The 23,144-nt window shown below is 38.0% G+C and overlaps 2 protein-coding genes across 4 annotated transcripts in view; one reads left to right on the plus strand and one right to left on the minus strand.

Moving 5' to 3' along the window:
- The first annotated feature begins 194 nt into the window (after positions 1-194).
- On the plus strand, positions 195-22,116 carry Aldh6a1 (aldehyde dehydrogenase 6 family member A1). 2 transcript variants are annotated; one of them, XM_046440888.2, is made up of 12 exons: positions 195-346; positions 6,532-6,588; positions 8,642-8,716; positions 8,913-9,074; positions 9,548-9,626; positions 9,779-10,081; positions 11,565-11,686; positions 13,445-13,634; positions 13,833-14,014; positions 15,555-15,734; positions 16,081-16,179; positions 20,020-22,116. In XM_046440888.2, exons 1-12 carry the CDS (start codon positions 299-301, stop codon positions 20,122-20,124), a joined length of 1,602 nt encoding a protein of 533 aa, XP_046296844.1. In that variant the 5' UTR covers positions 195-298; the 3' UTR covers positions 20,125-22,116. The 2 variants fall into 2 exon arrangements, with proteins under 2 accessions (XP_046296844.1, XP_046296845.1); XM_046440889.2 differs by lacking the exon at positions 195-346 and adding an exon at positions 392-798.
- Positions 13,840-23,144, minus strand: part of Bbof1 (basal body orientation factor 1) — a 52,142-nt gene continuing 42,837 nt past the window's right edge. Inside the window, exons 11-12 of one of the 2 annotated variants that reach the window (XM_046440891.2) lie at positions 22,926-23,034; positions 13,840-16,315 (exon numbers count right to left, since the gene is read on the minus strand). In XM_046440891.2, the coding sequence (XP_046296847.1) occupies positions 16,304-16,315; positions 22,926-23,034 (121 nt within the window). In that variant the 3' untranslated portion in view covers positions 13,840-16,303. Of the gene's footprint in view, positions 23,035-23,144 lie in introns of both variants that reach the window. The other variant, XM_046440890.2, reaches the window with a different exon arrangement.

Consider the following 23,144-nt stretch of genomic DNA (forward strand, 5'->3'; position numbering starts at 1 on the left):
GTCTTCCCCGCGTGCTCAATATAGAGTACCCAAGTCAGGGGCGTCTCCCTATCTTCACCAATAGAATTGGCTGAGGTGGGAGGAGGCGAGAGCCATTCTCTTCCTGACCAATCATATTCCCACAGGACTGGAAGTGAGAGGTGGAGTCAGGTGTTCCAGTGAGTGATTGGCTGGAGGAAGCGGTCTTGTCTTCCAATGAAGAGGTTTGGCAGGCTGGAGGGCGAGGCTTGGCCGCGGTACTGCCTGGTAGGCAAAGGCCGCAGAGGCTGGGGAAGCGGAGGAGAGACAGCTCAGAGCCATGGCGGCGGTGGTGGCGGCGGCGACAGTGCGGTCCCGGATCCTGCAGGCGAGTGAGGGTGGCGCCGAGGGACCACGAAGCTAGGAATGGATCCTTTCCACCCACTCTCTGAGCAATGCTCCGGCGGGACAGACTTTTGGCCCAGCCCCTTCTTGGCGGACCCTTGTGTTCCCACCCCACTATGCAGCCCTGTCCCACTCCTTCACTTCGTATACTTTCCCTCACCCTGGTACGAGCCCTGAATTATCACCCCTGGCCCTCCACCCTTTCCTCCTGAGCCTCCTTTTCTGGCTCTGGCCCGCTATCCTCCAGTCTTGCCGTGTCCCTGCTGTCACTCGCTTGCTCTTACCTCTCAGTCCGCCCAGTTTTCCTTTTCACCTCTGCACCAGCCACCTCTCTCCCTAGAAATGCCCTTTTCTGGTCACCTCACTTAGAGCTCTTTCCCTGCCAGGAACGTCCAAATTGCTCCTTTCTCTCGACTTCTCTGTCCATAATCTAAGGTAAGGGGGGAGGGAGTACGCGAGGGGTCAGAAAATGAACTTTGAATCTCCTAGAAATGTACGCTGGGTTTTCACCCAAGGCAGCCATTTGCTAACAGTTTTTCCCCAACTGTTATAACTCTGTATTTTCCACAAGCTCTGTGCTTTCTTGCCAAGACTTTTAGTTAAACTGTTTCTTGCGAAGTTACGGTTTCCTGTTGGAGGTAAAGGGCACATTGTTACGTTACTATGTTCCACATATATTCAAATGATTAAACATTTCCAAAACGAGAGCAAGCAAGACAAGAAGTTCAAAGTTTTTGCCACAAAGTCAGCTTCTTCAACACATTCTCAACTCTGCCCTTGGGGGTTGGGTGCTCTCTGGAGCCAGCCTAAAGAGAGGTTATAAAGTTACAGAAGCTGCAGGTCTGAAGCTTTGTTCATAGCCTTTCCCCTGTTCTAAGCCTAGAAAGGACTTAAAATATGAGGCAAGTGTTGCTTCAGGGAAGACTTTCAAACCTACAAGGAACAACATTGCCTTCCTGTTCATTACATCCAACCTGGTAACTTCTTCTATGTTGTTTTACTTTTAGGTAATATTAGTATTTGTCAGGTTTTGATGAGTTCTATTGCAGAAACATTCATTTTCAAAATTCTTGGCAGAGCCAGCAAAGGTTGATGTTTGAGAATGGGCTAAAGGGGTTGGTCTGGCTTCACTCATATTTCTTGCCGTTATTCTAGTTCTATTATCTTTTTTAATAGCAAGAAAACTATATTTCCCATTACCACCTTCTTGAAATATTCTACTGAAATTGGCTTTTTCCTTCAATTCTACTCTCATCAAAATGAATCATTGAAAAAAAAATGAATCATTGAGAATATTCAGAAGGTATTTTGTCCTTTGCTTCAAGGAGGAAAACTTCCTGTGCACTTTATTTTAGAAATATTAGACACTATTTTTTTACTCATTGGAAGAAATCTATGAACTAACCTCGAAGAGACCAGAAATAATAACCCTTACCAACTAGAAGTTACTGTAACATGAAAATTTGATACAGTGTAGTCTAAATCTGATAAGAGTGGTGCTCATCTGTAGTCCCAGTTACTGAAGAGGTTGAGGCAGAAGCATCATAAGTTCAAAGCCAGGCTGGGCAACTTAGAAAGACACTATCTCAAAATAAAAATAAAGCACTCCTTCACTTGTATGAGGCCATGGCTTCCATCCCCAGGACCATACACACACAAAAGTAGTCTAAATCCAGGAATATAAAGACGACTATCAAAAGGATTTGTAGATGTGAGGGTTCATGTTTTTAGTTATTTTATGTATTTAGCTTATCTTCTCTGTTATCAAGGCTAGTAAAACTGAACCAAGAACGTTTTTCTCTTTCTTATGATATTCTCACTCCGATTCAGAAAACCAATCTTAGAGACTCAGTGACTTGCCTCAGTAATGTTGTACAAAAAGCACAAGCTTCACAATCACATTTGGCTTCTATCCCAGCTCCACAAGTTTGTAGCTTTAAGAATATTTATGAAGATTAGAATTAATAAACATAACTAAGTAAATTATCTGATATTTAATGTCACCCAGGTAATACCTGATAGAGCTGGGAATTCAGGATTTAAATAGTGCAATTTTTTCCATGTGGGCACTTTCCCAGACTTTCAGTAAAAGACTCACTGAAATGTCCTCTAATGTAATGTGATGATAAGTGATAAACAATAGGCATGCCCAAGGTACTGCAGGGACATAAGGGAAAAGCCCCAAACTCAACCTGTACAATTCAGAGAAAGTTTCCAAAAGGGTTTTACTCTGAGTAAAGTGTTGCAAGACTAACAAGTCATTAGCCAAGAGGAGAAGACAGTTCCTTAGCAGGTAGAAAATGTGCATATAGACAGTAGAAGTTTGGTGTGACTTGTCATAGGATAATTTCTTCAGCAGTGGTACTAATGAATGTTTCTTAGGAAATGAAGCAAAGATATCAGATCTAACACAACCATTGTAATTCTGCACCATGTACAACCAGAAGAATGAGAAGTTATATTTCACTAAAAAATACAAAAACATAGCCAGGTGCAGTGGTGCAAGCCTGTAATCCCAGCTGCTTGGGAAGGATCTCGAGCTCAAATGGAGAGGCAACTCAATGAGACCCTGTCTCTAAATAAAATACAAAATAGGGCTGGGGATGTGGTTCAGTGGTCAAGTGCCCCTGAGTTCAATCCTCAGTACCAAAAAACAAAAAACAAACAAACAAACAAAAAAAAAAAACCAGCCAGGCATGTTGGTACACACCTGTAATCCCAGTGGTGGCTCTGGAGGCTGAGATAAGAGGACCAAAAGTTCAAGATCAACCAACCTCAGCAACTTAGTGAAGCCTTAAACAACTGAGTGAAACCCTGTCTCAAAATAAAAAATAAAAAGAGCTGGAGATATAGCTCAGTTGTAAATTGTTCCCAGTAATGGTGCATACCTGTAATCCCAGCTACTTGAGAGGCTGAGTCAGGAAGATCATGAGTTCAAAGCCACCCTGGGAAATTTATCCAGATACTGTCTCAAAATAAAAAAAATAAATAAAATAAGAAAGGCTGAGGATGTAGCTAGGTTGGAAAACTCCCCGAGTTTGATTCCCCAGTACCACAGAAACAACAATAAAACTACACTAGGAGGGAAAAAATAACCCATATGATAATGTTCTGTTATATCAGATACGGATCTATTATTCCCCTTAACAGGAGAGAGGTTGTATATAAGTGAAAACATAAAATTTAAATGGCCTAAAACACCCAAGTTGGCTGCTAAGTGCATTTGAAAGAGCACATGCAGCAAAATAAGTATCAAAATATTGCTTGGTAAGTATTCATTCTGCATTTTTTTCCTGATGCTGGGGATTGAACCCAGAGTCTTGCAACACAATAGGCAAGCACTCTACCACTTAGCTACACCCCCAGGTCCTCTTTAATATAAATTTTATTTTGAGACATCTTCTTACTAAGTTGCCCAGGCTGGTCTTGAACTTGCTATCCTCCTGCCTCAGCCTCCCAAGTAGCTGAGTATATACTACCAAGCCTGGCTCATTAGATTATTTTATGGCCATTTTATTTCAATAAGGCTGTTTTTAAAATGCCACAGACACCTTATGGGAAGAAATATGTCCTATCAGTAATATTAATGAGTACTTACTGTATTCCAGGAACCATGCTATGGGCTAAGGGCAAAATGGTCAGTTGATCTAAGGGGAGAGGAACTTAATAACTAAACAAGCTTGTTTAGTATCCATAAAGCAAACGGAGAAACTCCACAATCAGGTACTTAGCCCAGACCTGACGTTGAGGATTCCTAGACAAGTGTTAACCAAGTAAAAACCTAAAGGAGTAAGAGTGAACCAAGCAAAAGGAATGAAACAGAGCCAGCCAAGAGGGATTAGCATGTGCATGGGCAAGAGTGCAAAACATACTCAGAATGACTGGAACAGAGAAAGTAAGGAGGAAAATAGCAAGCTGAGAGACCTAGAGAAACAAAGATACTATGTAGAGTCTTCCAAGCAACATCAAAGAGATGAGTCTTTATCCCAAGAGCAGTGGAAAGCCATTTGGAGGGTTTTTTTTTTTTTTTTTTTTTTTTTTTTTTTTTTTTTTTTTTTTTTAAAACAGAAGAGATGTTTTTATTTTTTTTTATTTTTTTTTTTTAAATATTTATTTATTTTTTAGTTCTTGGCGGACACAACATCTTTGTATGTGGTGCTGAGGATCGAACCTGGGCCGCACGCATGCCAGGCGAGCGCGCTACCGCTTGAGCCACATCTCCAGCCCTGGAGGGTTTTTTTTTTAAAATCAATTTCCACAACATATATGTGTGTGTATATGTATACGTGTGTATGTATGTATGTATGTGTGTGTATATATATATGTATATATATATATACATATATGTATTTTTTTTAGAATTACAGTTTAAGCTGACATTGTTGTAAATGACCCTCCCTTCTCCATTCACTGATTCTGCCCTATCAAATATTACTGATAGGACATATTTATTCCCATAAGGTGCCTGTGGCATTTTAAAAACAGCCTTATTGAGATAAAATTGGCATAAAATAATCTGTGCATATTTAAAGTGTACAATTTATGCCGGGCATGGTGGTGCATGCCTGTAGACTCAGTGACTCAGAGGCAGAGGCAGGAGGATTGAGAGTTCAAGACCAGCCTCAGCAACTTAGCAAGGACCTAAGCAACTTAATGAGACTGACTCAAAATTAAAAAAATTAAAAGGCTTGGGGGGGGCTGGGGTTGTGGCTCAGCCGCAGAGCGCTCACCTCGCACTTGTAAGACCCTGGGTTCGATCCTCAGCACCACATAAAAATAAATAAACAAAATAAAGACATTGTGCCCATGTATAACTAAAAAAAAATTTTTTTTAAAGGCTGGGGATGTGGTTCAGTGGTAAAGTGCCTCTGGATTCAATCCCCAGTAATTAATAAATAAATTGTACAATTTATAAGATTTAATATTTTTATAAACCTGTGAAGTCATCATCACAATTAAGATAATGAGAGCCAGGTGTGGTGACATAGACCTAATCCCAGCAACTTGGGAGCCTGAAACAAGAAGATCAAAAGTTCCAGATCAGCCTCAGCAACTTATAAAACTCTGTCTAAAAACAAAAAATAAGAAGAGCTGAGGATGTAGCCCAGTGGTAAAAAGCCCGTGGGTTCAGTCTACAGTACCAAAACAAAAATGACAGTCAAAATAATGAACATATATCCATCACCTAAAACCAGTTTCCCTCTTAGTCCCCTTTGCCACCTTCCCCATCATTCCCTAGTAACTACTAGTCTGCTTTCTCATACAAGACTACACTAAACTCATACTATAGTTTGCACTTTGTAGTTTTTTTACATAAATGAAACCATCCATTATTACTCTTTTTATGTCTGAATTCTTTCACTTGCCATAATTATTATAATCACCCATGTTGCATGTGTCAATATTTTATTCCTTTTTATTTTTGAGTAGTAGTCTGATGTATGGATATAGACATTAGTTTTATTGTTCACCTATCCAGTGGTGAACATCTAGGTCATTTCCAAGTTTTGGCATATTGCAAACAACACTGCTATGAACATTTGTATCCAAGTATTTGTATGAGCGATTATACTTACATTTTATTATGTACTGTATAATCTATATCTACATTGATTATACATGATATAGCTTATTACATATATATTGATTGTACATTGTTTTCAACACCTGTTGTATTATATACCATGCTAAATATTTTCTTTCTGTTAGATTTATGGTGACATTTTCTAGACCCCAAACTATTAAAATATAATAACAAAAAAATTTAATCAACCCGGTTTTGGAAATTTGGGACATGATTATTATGACATTATTCTCTCAGTTTGCGGCACCTCATAGTTTCATACATTTCTTTAAAAGTATGGGGCTGGGGCTGAGGCTCAGTGGTAGAGTGCTTGCCTTGCACGTATGAGGCTCAATTCTCAGTACCATAAAAAATAAATAAAGGTATTGTGTCCATCCACAACTAAAAATACATATATATATATATATATATATATATATATTTTTTTTTTTTAGTTGTATATATGTATATTTTTAAGGTATATGGTCCTTGAAAGCAAACACCAAGTTCTTTTTCATATTCACAGTAGCTAGTATTCTAATACAGTAGCTAAAGTTTTAATAATTTTCTTTTCTCATTTATCAAATTATTATTTTATCACACAGGTTTCTTCCAAGGTACACTCCACCTGGTATCCAGCATCCTCCTTCTCTTCTTCAGTCGTAAGTATATTTATCATTGAAAGTTGACTTCCAAGAAGGAATCCAGTATGGTGTGGGGATATTCTTTTTTTTTTTTACTATTTCTAGTTGTAATAAGACACACAATACCTTTATTTTATTTATTTTAATGTGGTGCTGAGAATCGAACCCAGTCTCATACGTGCTAGGCAAGCGCTCTACCAATGAGCCACAACCCCAGCCCAGGGGGTATTCCTTTTTATCTTTACATAATTGTGATCAGAGTATATGTGAAATTTTTTATCTTGGTTTTCTTACCTACTATTTTGACTATTATTTTGTGAGCAGTTTCATTATTGCAAGATAGACTTTATAGTTTTGTGGGGTTTTTTCAGAGCTGGAGATCAAACCCAGGGACATATACATGCTAGGAAAATCCTCTATCACTGACCTACATTCCCAGCCCTATGATTATGGTTTTTAATGGCTGTGGATTATTCCATCAAGTTGATGTAGCTTGAATTAACTAGTAATTTCTCCATATAACATTTAGATTGTTTATATTTTTCAGTGTTATAAAACATTTTAAATATAGTTTTTTCCTTCTTTTGGATTATTTCTGTTCTGAATTTTACTTACTATGCCAAAAGGTACAAACATTTCTCTGACTTCTAGAGGTTTAGACTTTGGCAGGGGCACAAGGTCTGACTAAGTTGCCCAAACTGGTCCTGAACTTGTGAGCCTCCCACCTCCGCCTCCTGCGTACCTGTGACTACAGGTATGTGCCACCACTCTTGTCTTCTTCTAAAGGTTTTGTTGAATCTGCCAAATAGTTGTCTTCCTCTTAAACCTCTAGAGTTGTTTTTACAGAACATCCATCTTCTGTCACTTCTGTATTTCAAATCTATTAAACAAAGACTGCTACGCAAAATCCTCTCCCTGTAGAAGTAAGTACATACTGTAGCCCAGTAGTCCTTCACCATTTTTGGTTCACAGATCCTGTTATGGTTTAAATGTAGTTTGTCTCCTCTAAAATTCATGTTAAGATTTTTTTTATTTGTTCTCATTAGTTATACATGACAGTAGAATGCATTTTGACACACTGTACACAAATGGAGCATAACTACTTATTCTTCTAGCTGAATGTTAAAATTTGATTGCCATTGTGTCAGGTGTCAGGGAGGTGGTTAGGTCATTAAGATGAATGACTTTCTCACCCACTTGCCCTTCCCAGTTTTCTTCTTTATTGTGAAGACTTTGCCAGGTACAGCTGCTTTATTTGGGACTTCTAGCCTCTATAACTTCGTTCCTTTGTAAATTACCCATTCTCAGGTATTCTGTATGACAACAGAAAAAAAAAAAAAGTAGACCTCTGAAAATTTAGTGAAAGTGATCTCAGGGGAGGAAAAAAAAACATGTAGGGCTGAGGCTGTAGCTCAGTGGCAGAGCACTTGCCTAGCATGTGTGAGGCACTGGGTTCGATCCTTAGCACTGCATAAACATAAACAATAAAGTCATGCTGTCCATCTACAACTACAAAACTTTTTTTAAAAATATTTTTTAGGTGTAGATGGACACAACACAATGCCTTTATTTTTATGTGGTGCTGAGGATCAAACCTGGGCCCGCCCGTGCTAGGCGAGTGCTCTACTGCTGAGCCACAATCCCAGCCCTACAAAAAGGTTTTTTTTTAAATACATGTAGATAGAACAATTTAAAAATTTTTATCATAAAGGTAAAATGTGTATGTAATAATGTGACAGAAAGTCAGTGGGGCCAGTAAGTCATAATTGGCTGATGCACACAGTGGCTGCTTTTTTTTAACCCAGTTTCCAAGTGATGTATTTGCTCATGAAGATCACTGGGTGAATAGCAGAGAGTTTCTTATGCTCAGAGAGAGAACAGTGTTGAGAGGTGCTGCTGCATGTTAATAGTACTATAGACAAGAACATTGTGTATCTTTTTCCTAGGGGTAACAGTCCTAAAGACAAGAAGATTCACTTATCAACCTGAACTCCTCCTGCTTTATGAAAGGGAAAGGGAGAAACAAAGCAATTAATTAATATAAAGTTTGTGTTTTTTTTTTAATCCCCAGCCAACTGTAAAACTCTTCATTGATGGCAAATTTGTTGAATCCAAAAGTGATAAATGGATTGACATCCACAACCCAGTAAGCAAAACTGGTTTGGGACTTACTGACTGGCCTAGAATTCTGGGAACATAGTGGGAAGGTGGGGCCCTCGGGACCTGAGTGTCTATCATGAAGTACATAGTGCTGCCTCTGTGACTAGATGGAACATGGAGAAGGTAGGGCATTGGCAAAGTATGATGGCTTTTTTTTTTTTCCCTTTTTTTTTTCCCATCAGGCCACTAATGAGGTTATTGGTCGGGTCCCTCAGTCCACCAAGGCTGAAATGGATGCAGCCATTGCTTCCTGCAAGCGTGCTTTCCCTGCATGGGCAGACACATCAGTGTTGAGCCGGCAGCAGGTCCTGCTCCGCTATCAACAACTTATTAAAGAAAACTTGGTAAGAAACCTAAATGGGGGCTGGGACTGTGGCTCAGTGGTAGCACACTTGCCTTGCATGTATGAGGCACTGGGTTTGATTCTCAGCACCATGTATAAATAAAAAAATAAAGATCTATCAACATCTAAGAGAAAAATATTAAAAAAAAAAAAGAAACCTAAATGGTATAATTTTCTACACTAGTGCCTAGCGGGGTTGATCACTCCTCCAGTGACCTTTTCAGCTGCTCTCCCTAACTCTGCAACACAGAGACATTGATCATGGCTGTCTCCCTCGTTCTGCTTCTCCGTCTGTTTTGTTCTGTCTTGGCAACCTGAGAATTAAAAGGAGGAACATGGGAACTAAGGTTCTAGCTTAATGGTATAGTATGTGCTTAGCATGCACAAGACCCTGGGTGTGATCCCCAGAACTGCAAAAATAAACAAAAGGAGGAATATCCTTGTATGAGTTTCTATTTGTGTTTTTCTCTCTAGAAAGAAATTGCCAAGTTAATCACATTGGAACAAGGGAAGACCCTAGCTGATGCTGAAGGAGATGTATTCCGAGGCCTTCGTAAGCTGGGAGCCCTTATGGGACTTTAGGAAAAGGAAGATGGGATTCTGTCATTGGCCTGATCACAGCCTCAGGGCTGAACAGAACAAGATAAAGCTAAGCAATGCTCAGTGTGGGGAGCTAGTGGCCTAACTTCTTCTTCTCTGTTCCAGAGGTGGTCGAGCATGCCTGTAGTGTGACATCCCTCATGTTGGGAGAAACTATGCCATCCATCACCAAAGACATGGACCTTTATTCCTATCGTCTGCCCCTGGGAGTGTGTGCAGGCATTGCTCCATTTAATTTTCCTGCCATGATCCCCCTTTGGATGTTTCCCATGGCCATGGTTTGTGGGAATACTTTCCTAATGAAACCATCAGAGCGAGTCCCTGGAGCAACTATGCTTCTTGCTAAGCTGCTTCAGGATTCTGGTGCCCCTGATGGAACACTGAACATCATCCATGGACAACATGAAGGTAGCTTCCCTAATGCATGTGACTACTTAATATGGCCATCAACAAACTAAGGTGTTGAGTGTCAACTGAGTGTTTTAGGATAAGAAAACTAGGAAGGAAGGGACTCACTAATAGTAATCTCCATGTTTGAAGGTAATGTTTGTGGACTGTTTGCCATCTGTGCTAAGGTAACTAAATGGGGAGTAGCAGAGCTTCTTGCCCTTCACTGTGCAGTGGGCCTCCAACAACATGGATTAGGACCAAACAGAGAAAGTTTTGTTTTGTTTTGTTTTGTTTTTTATTTATTTATTTATTTATATGTGGTGCTGAGGATCAAACCCAGGGCCTTGCACATGCTAGACAAGCACTCTACCACTGAGTCACAACCCCAGCCCCTAGACAGAGAAAGTTTATTTACTCATTTAATCTTCATAACAACCCTTTGAGGCAGTATTATTTTTCCATTTTACAGATGAGAAAATTGAGGCAGAGTGAAATTAAGTAATTTGCCCAAAGTTACACTGCAACAAATTATGTTAGAGTATGTATCCTAAGGCTGACTCTGCTTCTTGCTTTTAAATACTAATGCCATATCACCTCTTGTGTTAGATAGCACAATAGTTTCTGAGAGTCTCTATATAGTAGCAGTTGAGGACATATCATATTCTTATTGTTTTTAATTCTGGGGATTGAACACAGGAGTGCTTTACCACTGAGCTATAACCCCAGCCCTTTTTATTTTTGATTTTGAAATAGGATCTTACTGAGTTGCTCAGGGTTTACTAAATTGCTGAAGATGACTTCAGACTTGGGATCCTCCTGCCTTAGCCTCCTGAGTCACTGGGATGATAGGCATGCACCATCATACTCAGTTGAGGACATATCACATTTTTAAAAATATATATATATTTTAGTTGTAGATGGACACAATACCTTTATTTTATTTATTTTTATGTGGTGGTGAGGATTGAACTCAGTGCCTCACACATGCAAAGACAAGTGCTCTACCACTGAGCCACAACCCCATCCCCCATTATCACATATTTAAAGAAAAAAAAATGGAAGTGTCTAGTTGTGAAAGGCTGTTGTTTTAGAGAAAAATAGGAATTGTAGCCTTCAGATTAGACTAGAAACAAGAATTCTGGAATAAATGAAAAAATATGCTGAAAGGGTAGAGGCTAAATAGAATTTGTAAAGAATTTAAGTGACATATATGATTACACAACCTGTGAAACTCTGCATCAGGTACAACCAGAAGAATGAGAAGTTATACTCCATTTATGTATGATATGTAAAAATGCATACCACTGTCATGTATAACTAATTAGAACAAATAAAAAATAAATAAAAGAATTTAAGGGAACAAAAGAGAACTTCACAATGGCAATTGAGTGTAGAAAAAACAATTATGAGAATGTTTAACCAGTGGGTAAAGGGGAGATTTGCCACGTTGAGAAGCCTATGGCCCTTGTTCTTTTTGGTGACCATTTTTTTCTTCTCCAAGCTGTAAATTTTATTTGTGATCATCCGGACATCAAAGCAATCAGCTTTGTGGGATCCAACCAGGCAGGAGAGTATATCTTTGAAAGAGGATCAAGACATGGAAAGAGGGTTCAAGCCAACATGGTGACTTTTTATTCTTTTTTTCTCCTGAACTTTGTTATATGTTTATAAATTATCTAAGAACAGCACTTCAACAGCAAGACCACTCTTCCCACTAATGCCAGTGTTTCTTAATTACCATTTAATCCTGAATGTCTTCTTAACCGTGAACCTTGTGAAGAGTATTGATCATGTTGACCACCTTTATCATATACAACTATTTTGATGACAAGGGACATATTTCTTCCTAAGAATGTTATTCATATTCTTTAGGCTTTCAGCAGTAACAGCCTGATTCTGGTTCTGGCTCTATTTCTTCCTTTCTTTACACCATGCTTCTAGCCCTTAATCCTTCCTTCTTTTAAGGTACATACTAACTAGTAATTCAAGGCACCAAAAAGAACCAAATATCCCCATATGATACGTGACATGCTTTAATTTTTACTTTACTCTTACTAGTTCTTTGCCAAATGCTTAGCAACTCTTTAATACTAGTCCTATTGCATCTTGCCCACCCTTCCTTCAACTAATGTGAAAAAAAGATAATTGCCACTTATTTTTCATGGCTGAATGTTTTGTCCAATTTGACTTAAGCCCCTCCTAGTTCACTCCATATTTATTGCATGTATTCTGTGTTCAACATTATGTATAATAGGATTAAATTAAGTAGTAGACATGGTATATACCCATACACTCAACTATAGTTGTATCTAGAGATGTGAAAATGATTATATGTCAGGCTACATAGAAGATATATATGTAGTTATATGTATAGAAGTCTAGAAGCAAGCCAATTTGAGGAACCTCTTTCTAGATGTTATGTTTTAGGAGGTCTGATTTTTTTTTTAGAGAGATAATTTTTTTTATATAAAGTTTTTTGAGAGAGAGAGATTTTTTTTTAAAATTTTTTTTTTTTTTTTTTAGTTTTTGGCAGACACAACATCTTTGTTTGTATGTGGTGCTGAAGATCGAACCCGGGCCGCACGCATGCCAGGCGAGCGTGCTACCACTTGAGCCACATCCCCAGCCCTGAGAATTTTTTAATATTTATTTTTTAGTTTTCGGTGGACACAACATCTTTATTTTTATGTGGTGCTGAGGATCGAACCCAGCACCCTGCGCATGCCAGGCGAGCGTGCTATCGCTTGAGCCACATCCCCAGCCTGAGGTCTGAATTTGACCCTTAGCTGTTTACTGGCATTTTTAATTATTTTTGGTACAGGAAATTAAACCTATAGTGCTTTACCACTAAACTTAATTCCCAGTCCTTTATATTTTTTATTTGCTGAGGGTCTTGCTAAGTTGACAAGACTGACTTCAACTTGGCAATCCTCCTGCCTCAACCTACCAAGTCACTGGGATTACAGACATGTGCAGCCTGGCTGATTACTGGCATTATTATTACTGGCAGCTCTTTGTTTACATTACTCTTAATTTAACTGGAAACCTCAGCAGACAACAAATTGCTTCCTACCTAAGTTAGAAAACAACATTTTCCTTGGTTCCTGGTTGCAGTTTTTAACCTGTTGGTTTGAGTGTGATTGGGGCTTTTTTGCCTTGGTAATGGTTTTAAGCTAAATATATAGCAGCTTATCAACTGGAAAGTGAGGGAAAAAATCTGGAGACCTGCTTGATGTTGCTAAAATTTAAGCAGTATTAAAAATAACCTCTTTGTCCTCAAAGCAACAAAGAATGAATTCTCTAATCCTTCCCTTAAATTCTCATTCTTAGCTTAATTGTATTTGACTAAGGAAGATTGATGCACAATCCGTGTTTCTTTAGGGAGCCAAAAACCATGGGGTAGTCATGCCAGATGCCAACAAGGAAAATACTCTGAACCAGCTGGTTGGAGCAGCATTCGGAGCTGCTGGTCAGCGCTGCATGGCTCTTTCAACAGCAATCCTTGTGGGAGAGGCTAAGAAGTGGCTTCCAGAGCTGGTGGAGCGTGCCAAAAAGCTGAGGGTCAATGCAGGTAATCACCTATCTGCCCAGCAACTTTAGATTTTGTATCTTTGACACTATATCTTAGCATTGGCTTTGACAAAGGGAAGCAGTCTTCTAGTCTTACCATTGCCTCTCTTTATATGTATTTGTCATTCAGATTCATACATTACTAGCAATCATAATTTATGTTAATGAAGTCCTTAGATACTTATGTGTTGTTTTACAGGAGACCAGCCTGGAGCTGATCTTGGCCCTCTGATCACTCCCCAGGCCAAAGAGCGAGTCTGTAATCTGATTGATAGTGGAACAAAGGAGGGAGCTTCCATCCTTCTGGATGGGCGAAAAATTAAAGTGAAAGGTTATGAAAATGGTAACTTTGTTGGACCAACCATCATCTCAAATGTCAAGGTGAACAACTCAATCATTTCACAAATATGAAAGCTGAAGGAATCTTAGAGGCTATGGAAGCTTTCCTTCTGGTTTATAAATGAAGACATTTAATGATTAAGACCTCAAGTCTGGCCGGGATTGTTCACTTATTTTAATTTGGAGTCTCCTCTCCTGAGCCCCATCCAGGCCACTTTCCATGAAGAGCTAGATATTTTCAGCTTTTCAGAAATATATAATCTCTGTCACAATTACTCAATTCTGACTTGTAATGGGAAATCAGCATTATGTGGCTGTATTCCAATAAAACTTTATTTATGGACATACATTTGAATTTTGTATCATTTTACATGTCATGAAGTAGTCTTTTGATTTTTTTTCAACCATTTAAAAATGTAGAGCTGGGCACGGTGGTGTTTGCTGTAATCCCAGCAGCTCAGGAAGATTGTGAGTTTAGAGCCAGCCTCAGCAACGGTGAGGTACTAAGCAACTCAGTGAGACCCTATCTCTAAATAAAATACAAAATAGGGCTGAGCATGTGACTCCATGGTTGAGTGCCCCTGAGTTCAATCCCCAATTCAAAAAAAAAAAAGTAGAAACCATTCTTAGCTTATGACCTATACAAAAACAGATAGTATCTATATTTGGCCCACAGGTACTTGTTTGTCAACCCTTGTCTTATACTATACTGGTTCCTTATTTAGTGTAACTTTTCTCTTCCTTCTTGCAACCTACCTCATAGCTATTGCAATGTCTCAATCTCTGTATCGACTACTCAATTGGGTATAACTACTCTGGGCCCAAAATTTAGCTACATCTTCACGAGAAAGTCAAAAAGAAGTGGTCTGTCAGTTTTTATTTATCAAAACTCTGAAAGTCTCTCAGCTGACATTCATGACTAAAGTGAAGTTAGGAACCTTTTTTGAAATTCACATATTGTCATTACAATCCTAAATAACCAAGAATTGAATGTAAGTGTGGTAGAAACTATGAAGTCTCTTGCCACAGAATGATAGAAGAAAAACCCACTTATCAACAATAAACACAGCTGATTAGGTGTAGTGGTGAAGGTTGTTTTAGGTGTTTTTATATATGACACAATATCAAAATATAAATGTACATAGTTAAATTTTGGAGGTAAAGGATAAGTGGGAATGGAGTGTTTTTGTTTCAGAGAACTTAGCACAGGCTTTCTGTAAACAAAATAATCTGATATTTTATATATATTTGATTTATAAAAAAATTTTCATGTAACTTTTTGGTAACATAACAATTGTATGAAACAAGTTGTACAGCTATTACAAAGGAAGCTAGTGATGAGTTGTGGGAACTAAAAGTACAGAGTGTGGTTATAATTAATAGGAATTTCAGGTTGTCTATATGTTGATAGTTTGGAAGATGGAACAGAGTTTTTAATAAGTAATTTAAAAATGGAAAGAGATTGCTAACATGAAAGAATTCTACGTAAACTAGTGGGTAGTAAGTAAAATTACCAGGTTGAGTATAAAATACATAGAATCCAAAGAGCTCACTTCTTTTCTGGATTGATCATTCCTGACAGCCAAATATGACCTGTTACAAAGAAGAGATTTTTGGTCCAGTTCTTGTGGTTCTGGAGACAGAAACATTAGATGAAGCCATCAAGATCGTAAACGACAACCCTTATGGAAATGGAACTGCCATCTTCACCACCAATGGAGCCACTGCTCGGAAATATTCCCACCTGGTCGATGTGGGACAGGTTTGTAGATTCTCACAGCTCTTAGGGATTCCTAAGAGGAGACAGTAGACAGTGATCAGTCATTGCAGCTTCTATAAAGGTTGTCCCTTTAATCTTCCACAATGCTCCATTTCTTCCTCAGTAATAAAAGTTCATAGAGTGAAGAATGGGATGGAAGCTAGCAATTTAAAATGGTCTCTCAAAAAAATAAATACCACCCACTCCCCCCCAAAAAAAACCCCATAAAATATAAATTGATTTTTTAAAAAAGAAAAATAAATCCGTCTTTGTTTTTATGCTTCTAAATAGAGAGTCTATAGTTTGAGTTCTTTGCTTAGTATTTGATGTAGATTTGTTCTGCTTTTAGGTGGGAGTGAATGTCCCTATTCCAGTGCCTTTGCCAATGTTCTCATTCACTGGTTCTCGATCATCTTTCAGGGGAGACACCAATTTCTATGGCAAACAGGTAACTTTTGAGTCAAATTTTTTTCCTTTAAGAAATTTTCTTAAACATATTCAGAAACAAGGATTCTGCAGAGAAGGACATGCCAGCAGCTTCTGTGAGGTCACATGTTGTTCTGAAGTATTTCTCAGATAGTCCCCTAGAAAAGAATTAATAAGGGTAGGGAGGGAAAGAGTAGAAGTTCAATGGATTAGACAAAGTGAAATGAAGGGAAAGGAGGTGGGATAGGAATGGGAAAGACAGTGGAATGAATCTGACATAACATTCCTATGTACATATATGAACACACCCCAGTGAATTTCACCATCGTGTGTACATCCATAAGACTGGGATCCTAATTAGAATATATTCCAGGCTTGTGTAAATATATCAAAATGGTTTATACTGTCATGTATAACTAAAAAAGAATAAAAAAATTTTAAAAAGTTAATGAAACGTTAACAAAGTTGCTTATTCTTGAACAACTTAAGGCAAAAAAGTTGGGGGAAAACAGCATGAGGAAGTCTAGGCCTTTGTTTTGGTGGGTTTTGTTTTGTCTTGTTTTGTTTATTTTTGTTTTTGTAGTACTAGGGATTGAACCCAGAGGTGCTTTACCACTGAACTATATCCCCAGCCTATTTTTTTGAGACAGGATCTCATTAAGTTGCCCTGGCCTTGAACTTGCAATCCTCCTTGCCTCGGCCTCCTGAGTAGCTGGGATTACAGGCATTCACAACCATGCCTGGCAAGTCCAGGCCTTTGTATTTGCCATTTTCTCTGCTATTCTTCTAGAAATAAATCACTTCTAATCTTCATCATCCCCTTCTTTGATGCTAGGTAGTATGCCTCATGTGTTCCCATTGCACATATTTTTCCTGTAATAATTGTTTATGTATCAAAAATTTTATTCAGGGCTGGGGCATAGCTCAGTGGTAGAGTATTTACCTAGCATGCACAAAGACTTGGGTTCAACCTCCAGCACCAAACACACACACACAAAAAATACCTTCTTTGTATCAAACACTTTTCAATGTGCAATGGAAACACATGAGGCATACTACCTAGCATCAAAGAAAGGGATAATGGTGATTAGAGGTGATTTCTTTTTGGAAGCCAGGCATGGTGGTACACACCTGTAATCCCAGTGATTTATGAGGCTGAGGTAGGAGGATTGCAAGTTCAAGGACAGGGCAACTTAATGAGACCCTGTCTAATAATTTAAAATTTAAAATTAATTAAACATTATCCAATAGATATGATAGTTATGGCTATATGCTTAAGATACGGCTAACTAGTTAAGAAAGTATTACCTTACATAAGTGTCTATAGACACTCCTCAACTTATGATAGGATTACATCCCAATAAACCCATCGTAAGTTAAAAATATCATACACCTAATCTACTGAACATCATAGTTAAAACAACAGAATATTCAACCCTCATGGGCTTGGGGCTGATAATTCATATTGCTTATTGCAGCCCAAAAAGGGATCAAAATTTGAAGTACAATTTCTATTGAAAACACATTGCTTTTGCACCATCTTAATATGGAAAAATAGCAAATCATAGACCATCTGTAGTTTGATACTAGTAACAAGCATTTCTTATAAGGGAAGCGGTAAAACTATAGTTTTTTTTTCTCAATCTGGGATTGTAGCCCAGTGGTAGATTGCTTCCCTCGCACATGTGAGGCACTGGGTTGGATCCTCAGCACCACATAAAAATAAAATATATTGTGTCCATCTACAACCAAAAATATTTTTAAAAAATAGTTTTTTTCCTCCCACAAACTGCCATCTTGGTTTAATTACTATAAATACGCTGGGGTAAGATAGGCTTCTTTGGAGGAAAAAAATGAATACATGGTTGAATTCTTAAATCTTTATGTTATTAAATGCTACTTGGCATTTTGGAAAGAAGATATGAAAGTATTACTTTACATAATAAAATATGAAAGTCAAACTTTGCATGGTAGCACATGTCTGTAGTCCCAGCTACTTGGGAATCTGAGGCAAGAGGCTCACTTAAGCCCAGGAGTTTGAAACTAGTCTCAGCAATAGAGCAAGACCTTGTCTCAAAAACAAAAAGGAAATTGTAAAAATTAGTTGTATGTTTGCTGGGTGTGATGGTACATACCTGTAGTTCCAGCAACTCAGAAAGCTGAGGTAGGAGGATCACAAATTCAAAGCCAGCTTTTGCAACTTAGCAAGGACCTAAATAACTTAGCACGGCCCTGTCTCCAAATTTACAAATAAAGAGGGCTGGGGATATTGTTCAGTGGTTAAGCTTCCTGGGTTCAATCCATGGTACCAAAAAAAAAAAAAAAAAGGGTTGTATCTTTATATTGAAATTTGTTTTCAACATATTAAAATGGCCCAGATTGGGGCTAGGGTTGTGGCTCAGCAATAGCACACTTGCCTAGCACGTGCGAGGCATGCTAGATTCGATCCTAAGCACCACTTAAAAATACATAAATAAAGGTATTTTTATTTTATTTTTATTATTTATTTTTATATTTTTAATATTTATTTTTTAGTTGTACACAATACGTTTATTTTGTTTATTTGTTTTTATGTGGTGCTGAGGATCAAACCCAGGGCCTCAAGTGTGCCAGGTGAGTGCTCTACCGCTGAGCCACAACCCCAGCCCAATAAAGGTATTTTTTAAAAAAGAGTATTAAAAAAAATGGCCCAGATTTTGTCAAATAATTCTATAAGAGCATTTCAATCAAGGAAGTTTTTTTCCATCTTTCTAGTTTGCTAATAATTTTATAAGTGTTATATCTGCACAATATATTCCCCCCTCCCCACCCCTCTCATTTTTAACTTCTTACGTCTCTTTATTTAATCTAAAGCAGCTTCTCCTTGGCCTCTCCCTCCTTGCAATGTTTCTTTTCTTGTTAAACCATTGATTTGCTACAGAAACTCTGTTGTCTCTACAATAGAAAGCTCATTATCACACAGTTATCAGAAATGGCCTAACATATATTTCCTACTCTATTCCTTCTTCTTTTTCATGGGAAGGAAAGAATGACTAACAATTGTTGAGCAGTAGTAACTTTGCTACAATATTTTTGTATGTCATTCATTTTCTCCTTACAACATTGCTATAGTGTGCATGTTAAGTCAATCAGACTCAAGGTCAAGCTACAGTTAGTAAGGGTCATGCAGGACAGTGCATTAGAACACACCTATAATCCCAGCAACTCAGGAGGCTGAGGTAGGAGGATTGAAAATTTGAGGCCAGCCTGGCAATTTAGTGAGACCCTGTCTCAAAAAGGGGGCAGGAATGGAGACCAGCAGTAGAATACCCCTGGGTTTAATCTCCAGTACTGCAAAGTAAACAAACAAATAACAAAAAATAAGGGTAGAGGCATGATTTGAGTTAAATCTATTGACATGGGCACATGTTATTCAGCTCTGCAACAGAAGGATCTGCAAGGGGCTAGGGATCTGGCTCAGTGGCAGAGCACGTGTCTAGCACATATGAGGCCCTGGGTTCAATTCCCAGCGCATCAGAATTAAAAAAAAAAAAAGAAAAAGAAAAATATAATAGAATGACCTGCAAGTTTAACAGATTACATGTCCTATTTTTCCATTTAGACACTCTTAGCTTATAAATTCTAATTTCAGCATAGTAATAATGGCTAAGGATGAACTATTTACTCTTGTGTCCAATATTGTATTATTTTTTAAATTATCTCATAAACAACACATTGGATTTTGGTTGCACCTGTTGCTCAAATAGGAACACGAGTAGCACTCAAAGAACAACCTTGAAAAGTCCTTTCAAAGAAGAATCATGACTTTCTCCACCAGAAGTATATGTTAACTCTCTTTCGTCATTTTCTTTGCTGTCTTTAGGGCATCCAGTTCTACACTCAGCTAAAGACCATCACTTCTCAATGGAAAGAAGAAGATGCTACTCTTTCCTCACCTGCTGTAGTCATGCCTACCATGGGCCGTTAGAACTAAGTTTCTCTAAGACTCAGTTGTCCTGAGAAATCTCCCTTCACTCTTGACCGACTTCATTTGTCAACTTTGCTCAGATCAGATGCTTGGGATTAGAATATGTTGTTGTTCAACTCTTTCTCAGGACTCTTGGCCCCTTCAAATTTGCTGTTGGGAGACCCCTAGTGTAACACTAACTTGCTCTTCTTATTTCTGCTTTGAAGGCAACTCTTGTAACTATAATGCTATCTGGAATAAGAGCTTAGTTTTCTGTTTTCTAAAACCTTTTCCTCTTTTCTTAATGACCCGAAGGAGGGTAAGGTCAGTGAAGAACCCTTGGATGAGAAAACAGGACAGAACTAGTTCATGAACCTCTTGTGGAGCTTTAAACACAGCCCTTCATCAGTGCCAGTGGGCAAAACCCCTCTGCCAAGATTTCCTGAGCTGCTTGCCCATTCCCTCACTACATAGGTATAATCCATTTCTATTTATCCTAACAATGTGATCACTGCTTTCTTTTCTGCTCAATGCCACTTTGTTGTCCCTGTGATTCATGACCACTAATTCTATAATTGTTCTGGTTCCTGCTTCTTAAAATCAAATCTCAAGAATACCTCAGTGTACAATGGATAAATCAATGTTTTATGTGCCAAATGTTAATTGTCAGAGTTACTTCAATCATTTATCAGTACTTCAGTCATTAATTCAGATGCAATAATTTTCTTAGAAAATTCTTTCAAAAGTTATTTTAGACCCAGAAATCAAGGAGGGTTCCACCCACAAAACCATGTTAGATTCTTGCCTTAAACAAGTCATATATTCTATTATTTGCCAATTTTTTAAAAAAATATATTTTATTTTATTGGTACCAAACATTAAACACAGGGGTGCTTAACCACTGAACCATGTCCCCGGTATTTTTATTTTTTATTTTGAGACAAGGTCTTACTAAGTTGCTTAGCACCTTACTAGGTTAGTGAGGCTGGCTTTGAGCTTGCAATCCTCCTGCCTCAGCCTCCTGAGTCACTGGAATTACAGGCATGTGCCAGCCACCATACCTGGCTTACCAAATTTTATATATTACTCTTTCTTTTTGCCTGGATTTCTCATTAGTGATACTTTTTACTGAGAGAACTCCTCATGTGATTGATTAGGGCCTAATAAATTTCTAAATTTTTCATTACTTAAAATAGTGAAGAAGAAATGCTTTGACAGTCTTCGGTTAATTCAGCTGCCTTTAACCTTTGTTTCTTTGATATGTCTTTTTGTTTTTTTTGGTGGCAGATGGGATTGAACCTAGCGATACTTTACCACTGAGCTACATCCCCAGTCCTTTTTAGTTTTGATTTTGAGACAGGGTCTTACTAAGTTGCTGAGGGTCTTGTTAAATTTGGGGGGCTTGGCTTAAACTTGCAATCCTCCTGTCTTGTCCTCCTGAGTCCAACAGGCATGTGCCACTATATCTAATCTTGAAATTAGAATTGAAGTTAATGTGCTCTCTGAACTAGGGGAAGACTTCTGGCTCTGATGGCATAATCCCTTAGCCAGATGGTATCATTTATTTTTCTGTTTCTCCATAAGTCATTTAGTGCTACCCTACTCCATGGGGAGTTATGGAGTGTGAAGTACTTTGAAAATGTTGTGCATGGATAGAATGTCAGAACCTTCAATAATTTAAGGTGACTGAAACAAAATACACTTGGAACCTTACTCTGGGTTTTTGTTTGTTTTTTCTGCCTCCCTACAAGTGAGGCAATAGAAATTTATAGTTTGAGAATACAATTGCCCCTTGTTTTCTGTCTTATAAAACACAGCTGATATTTAATACAATCCAACAACTTCAGACTGGGTTGAATAAAAATTTATTATTGCCTAAATTCCAAGTGGAATTAAACATAACCACGAAGATTCCTAACATTTTCCTTACATTTAAGGAAAATCACTTTTTAAAAAATACTGACTAATCAGAATTGTGTTGCTCTCATTGGAATAAACTCATTTGGCTAACTACTTGCTATTCAAAAGTGTACAGTTGTGTTCATGTTAGTAGCAACTAAAGAATTCAATATTTTTCTCTTTTTTGATCTGATATGGCTTCATTTGAACTTTCTCAGATTGTACATTCTGCTAATTGATTATTCATAACAAATTACAAATAAAAAGCTCCTAAAAAGAAAGAAATCTGTCTTTTTTCTTTTAATGGTGCCATAATTCCTTATAATGCTTTTGTCCCCTAGGTTGTAGTGACTTGGACATAGACTTCTCACCCTATGTCCAAAGTTAAGAGTAATGTCATTATGTTTGTGTTTATATAACAGATAGTATACATTTTGACTATACTGCTCTTTTCCTTTTTTTTTTTTTTTTTTTTTTGGTACTGGCAGGGGTGCTTTGCTACTGAGCTACATCTCCAGATCTTTTTATTTTTTATTTTGAGACAGGTGTCTCACACTAAGTTGCTTAGGGCCTCACTAAGTTTCTGAGGCTGGCCTTGAACTTTGATCTTTCTGCTTCAACCTCCTAGACACTGGGATTACAGGAGTATGCCACCACACCAGTAGGCTACTTATTTCAAAGGTAATCTACAGGTTTTCTACACTAAAAGAGATACATATCCATTTGTATTTTGTATTTCCAGCGTTAGTGTGATTATTATAAAAATTTCTAGTATCTCATACTAGTGCTATTTGTTATTCATTTCACTGATCCCTGAAAGCTCCTAGATAGCCAGTAGAGAAAACAACTAAGGGTTAGCAAGAAGCTGCATGGGGAAAGGTAATAGCTGTATGTATCACTCAATTAGATTACAGACTCCTTACTTTCTTGGACTCCTGAGATCCTTTTGTATTGGATGATGTCATTTCACTAGAGTCTGATACTTCAACTTGCTGGGTGATAAAGGTTTGATCTTGAAGTTTACTTTCATCCCTGTAATAATGACAAAATAATGAGTACTGCCAATATCCATACCTGGGATGTGGTTCAGAACAGCAACTTCATCATATTATTCTCACTCAACTTGAGTAATGTCAAATGCC

The sequence above is a fragment of the Marmota monax genome, unplaced genomic scaffold (genome assembly GCF_021218885.2).
Source record: "Marmota monax isolate L192 unplaced genomic scaffold, Marmota_monax_Labrador192_F-V1.1 WCK01_AAM20220418_F8-fsc00017, whole genome shotgun sequence".
Classification (NCBI taxonomy): domain Eukaryota; kingdom Metazoa; phylum Chordata; class Mammalia; order Rodentia; family Sciuridae; genus Marmota; species Marmota monax.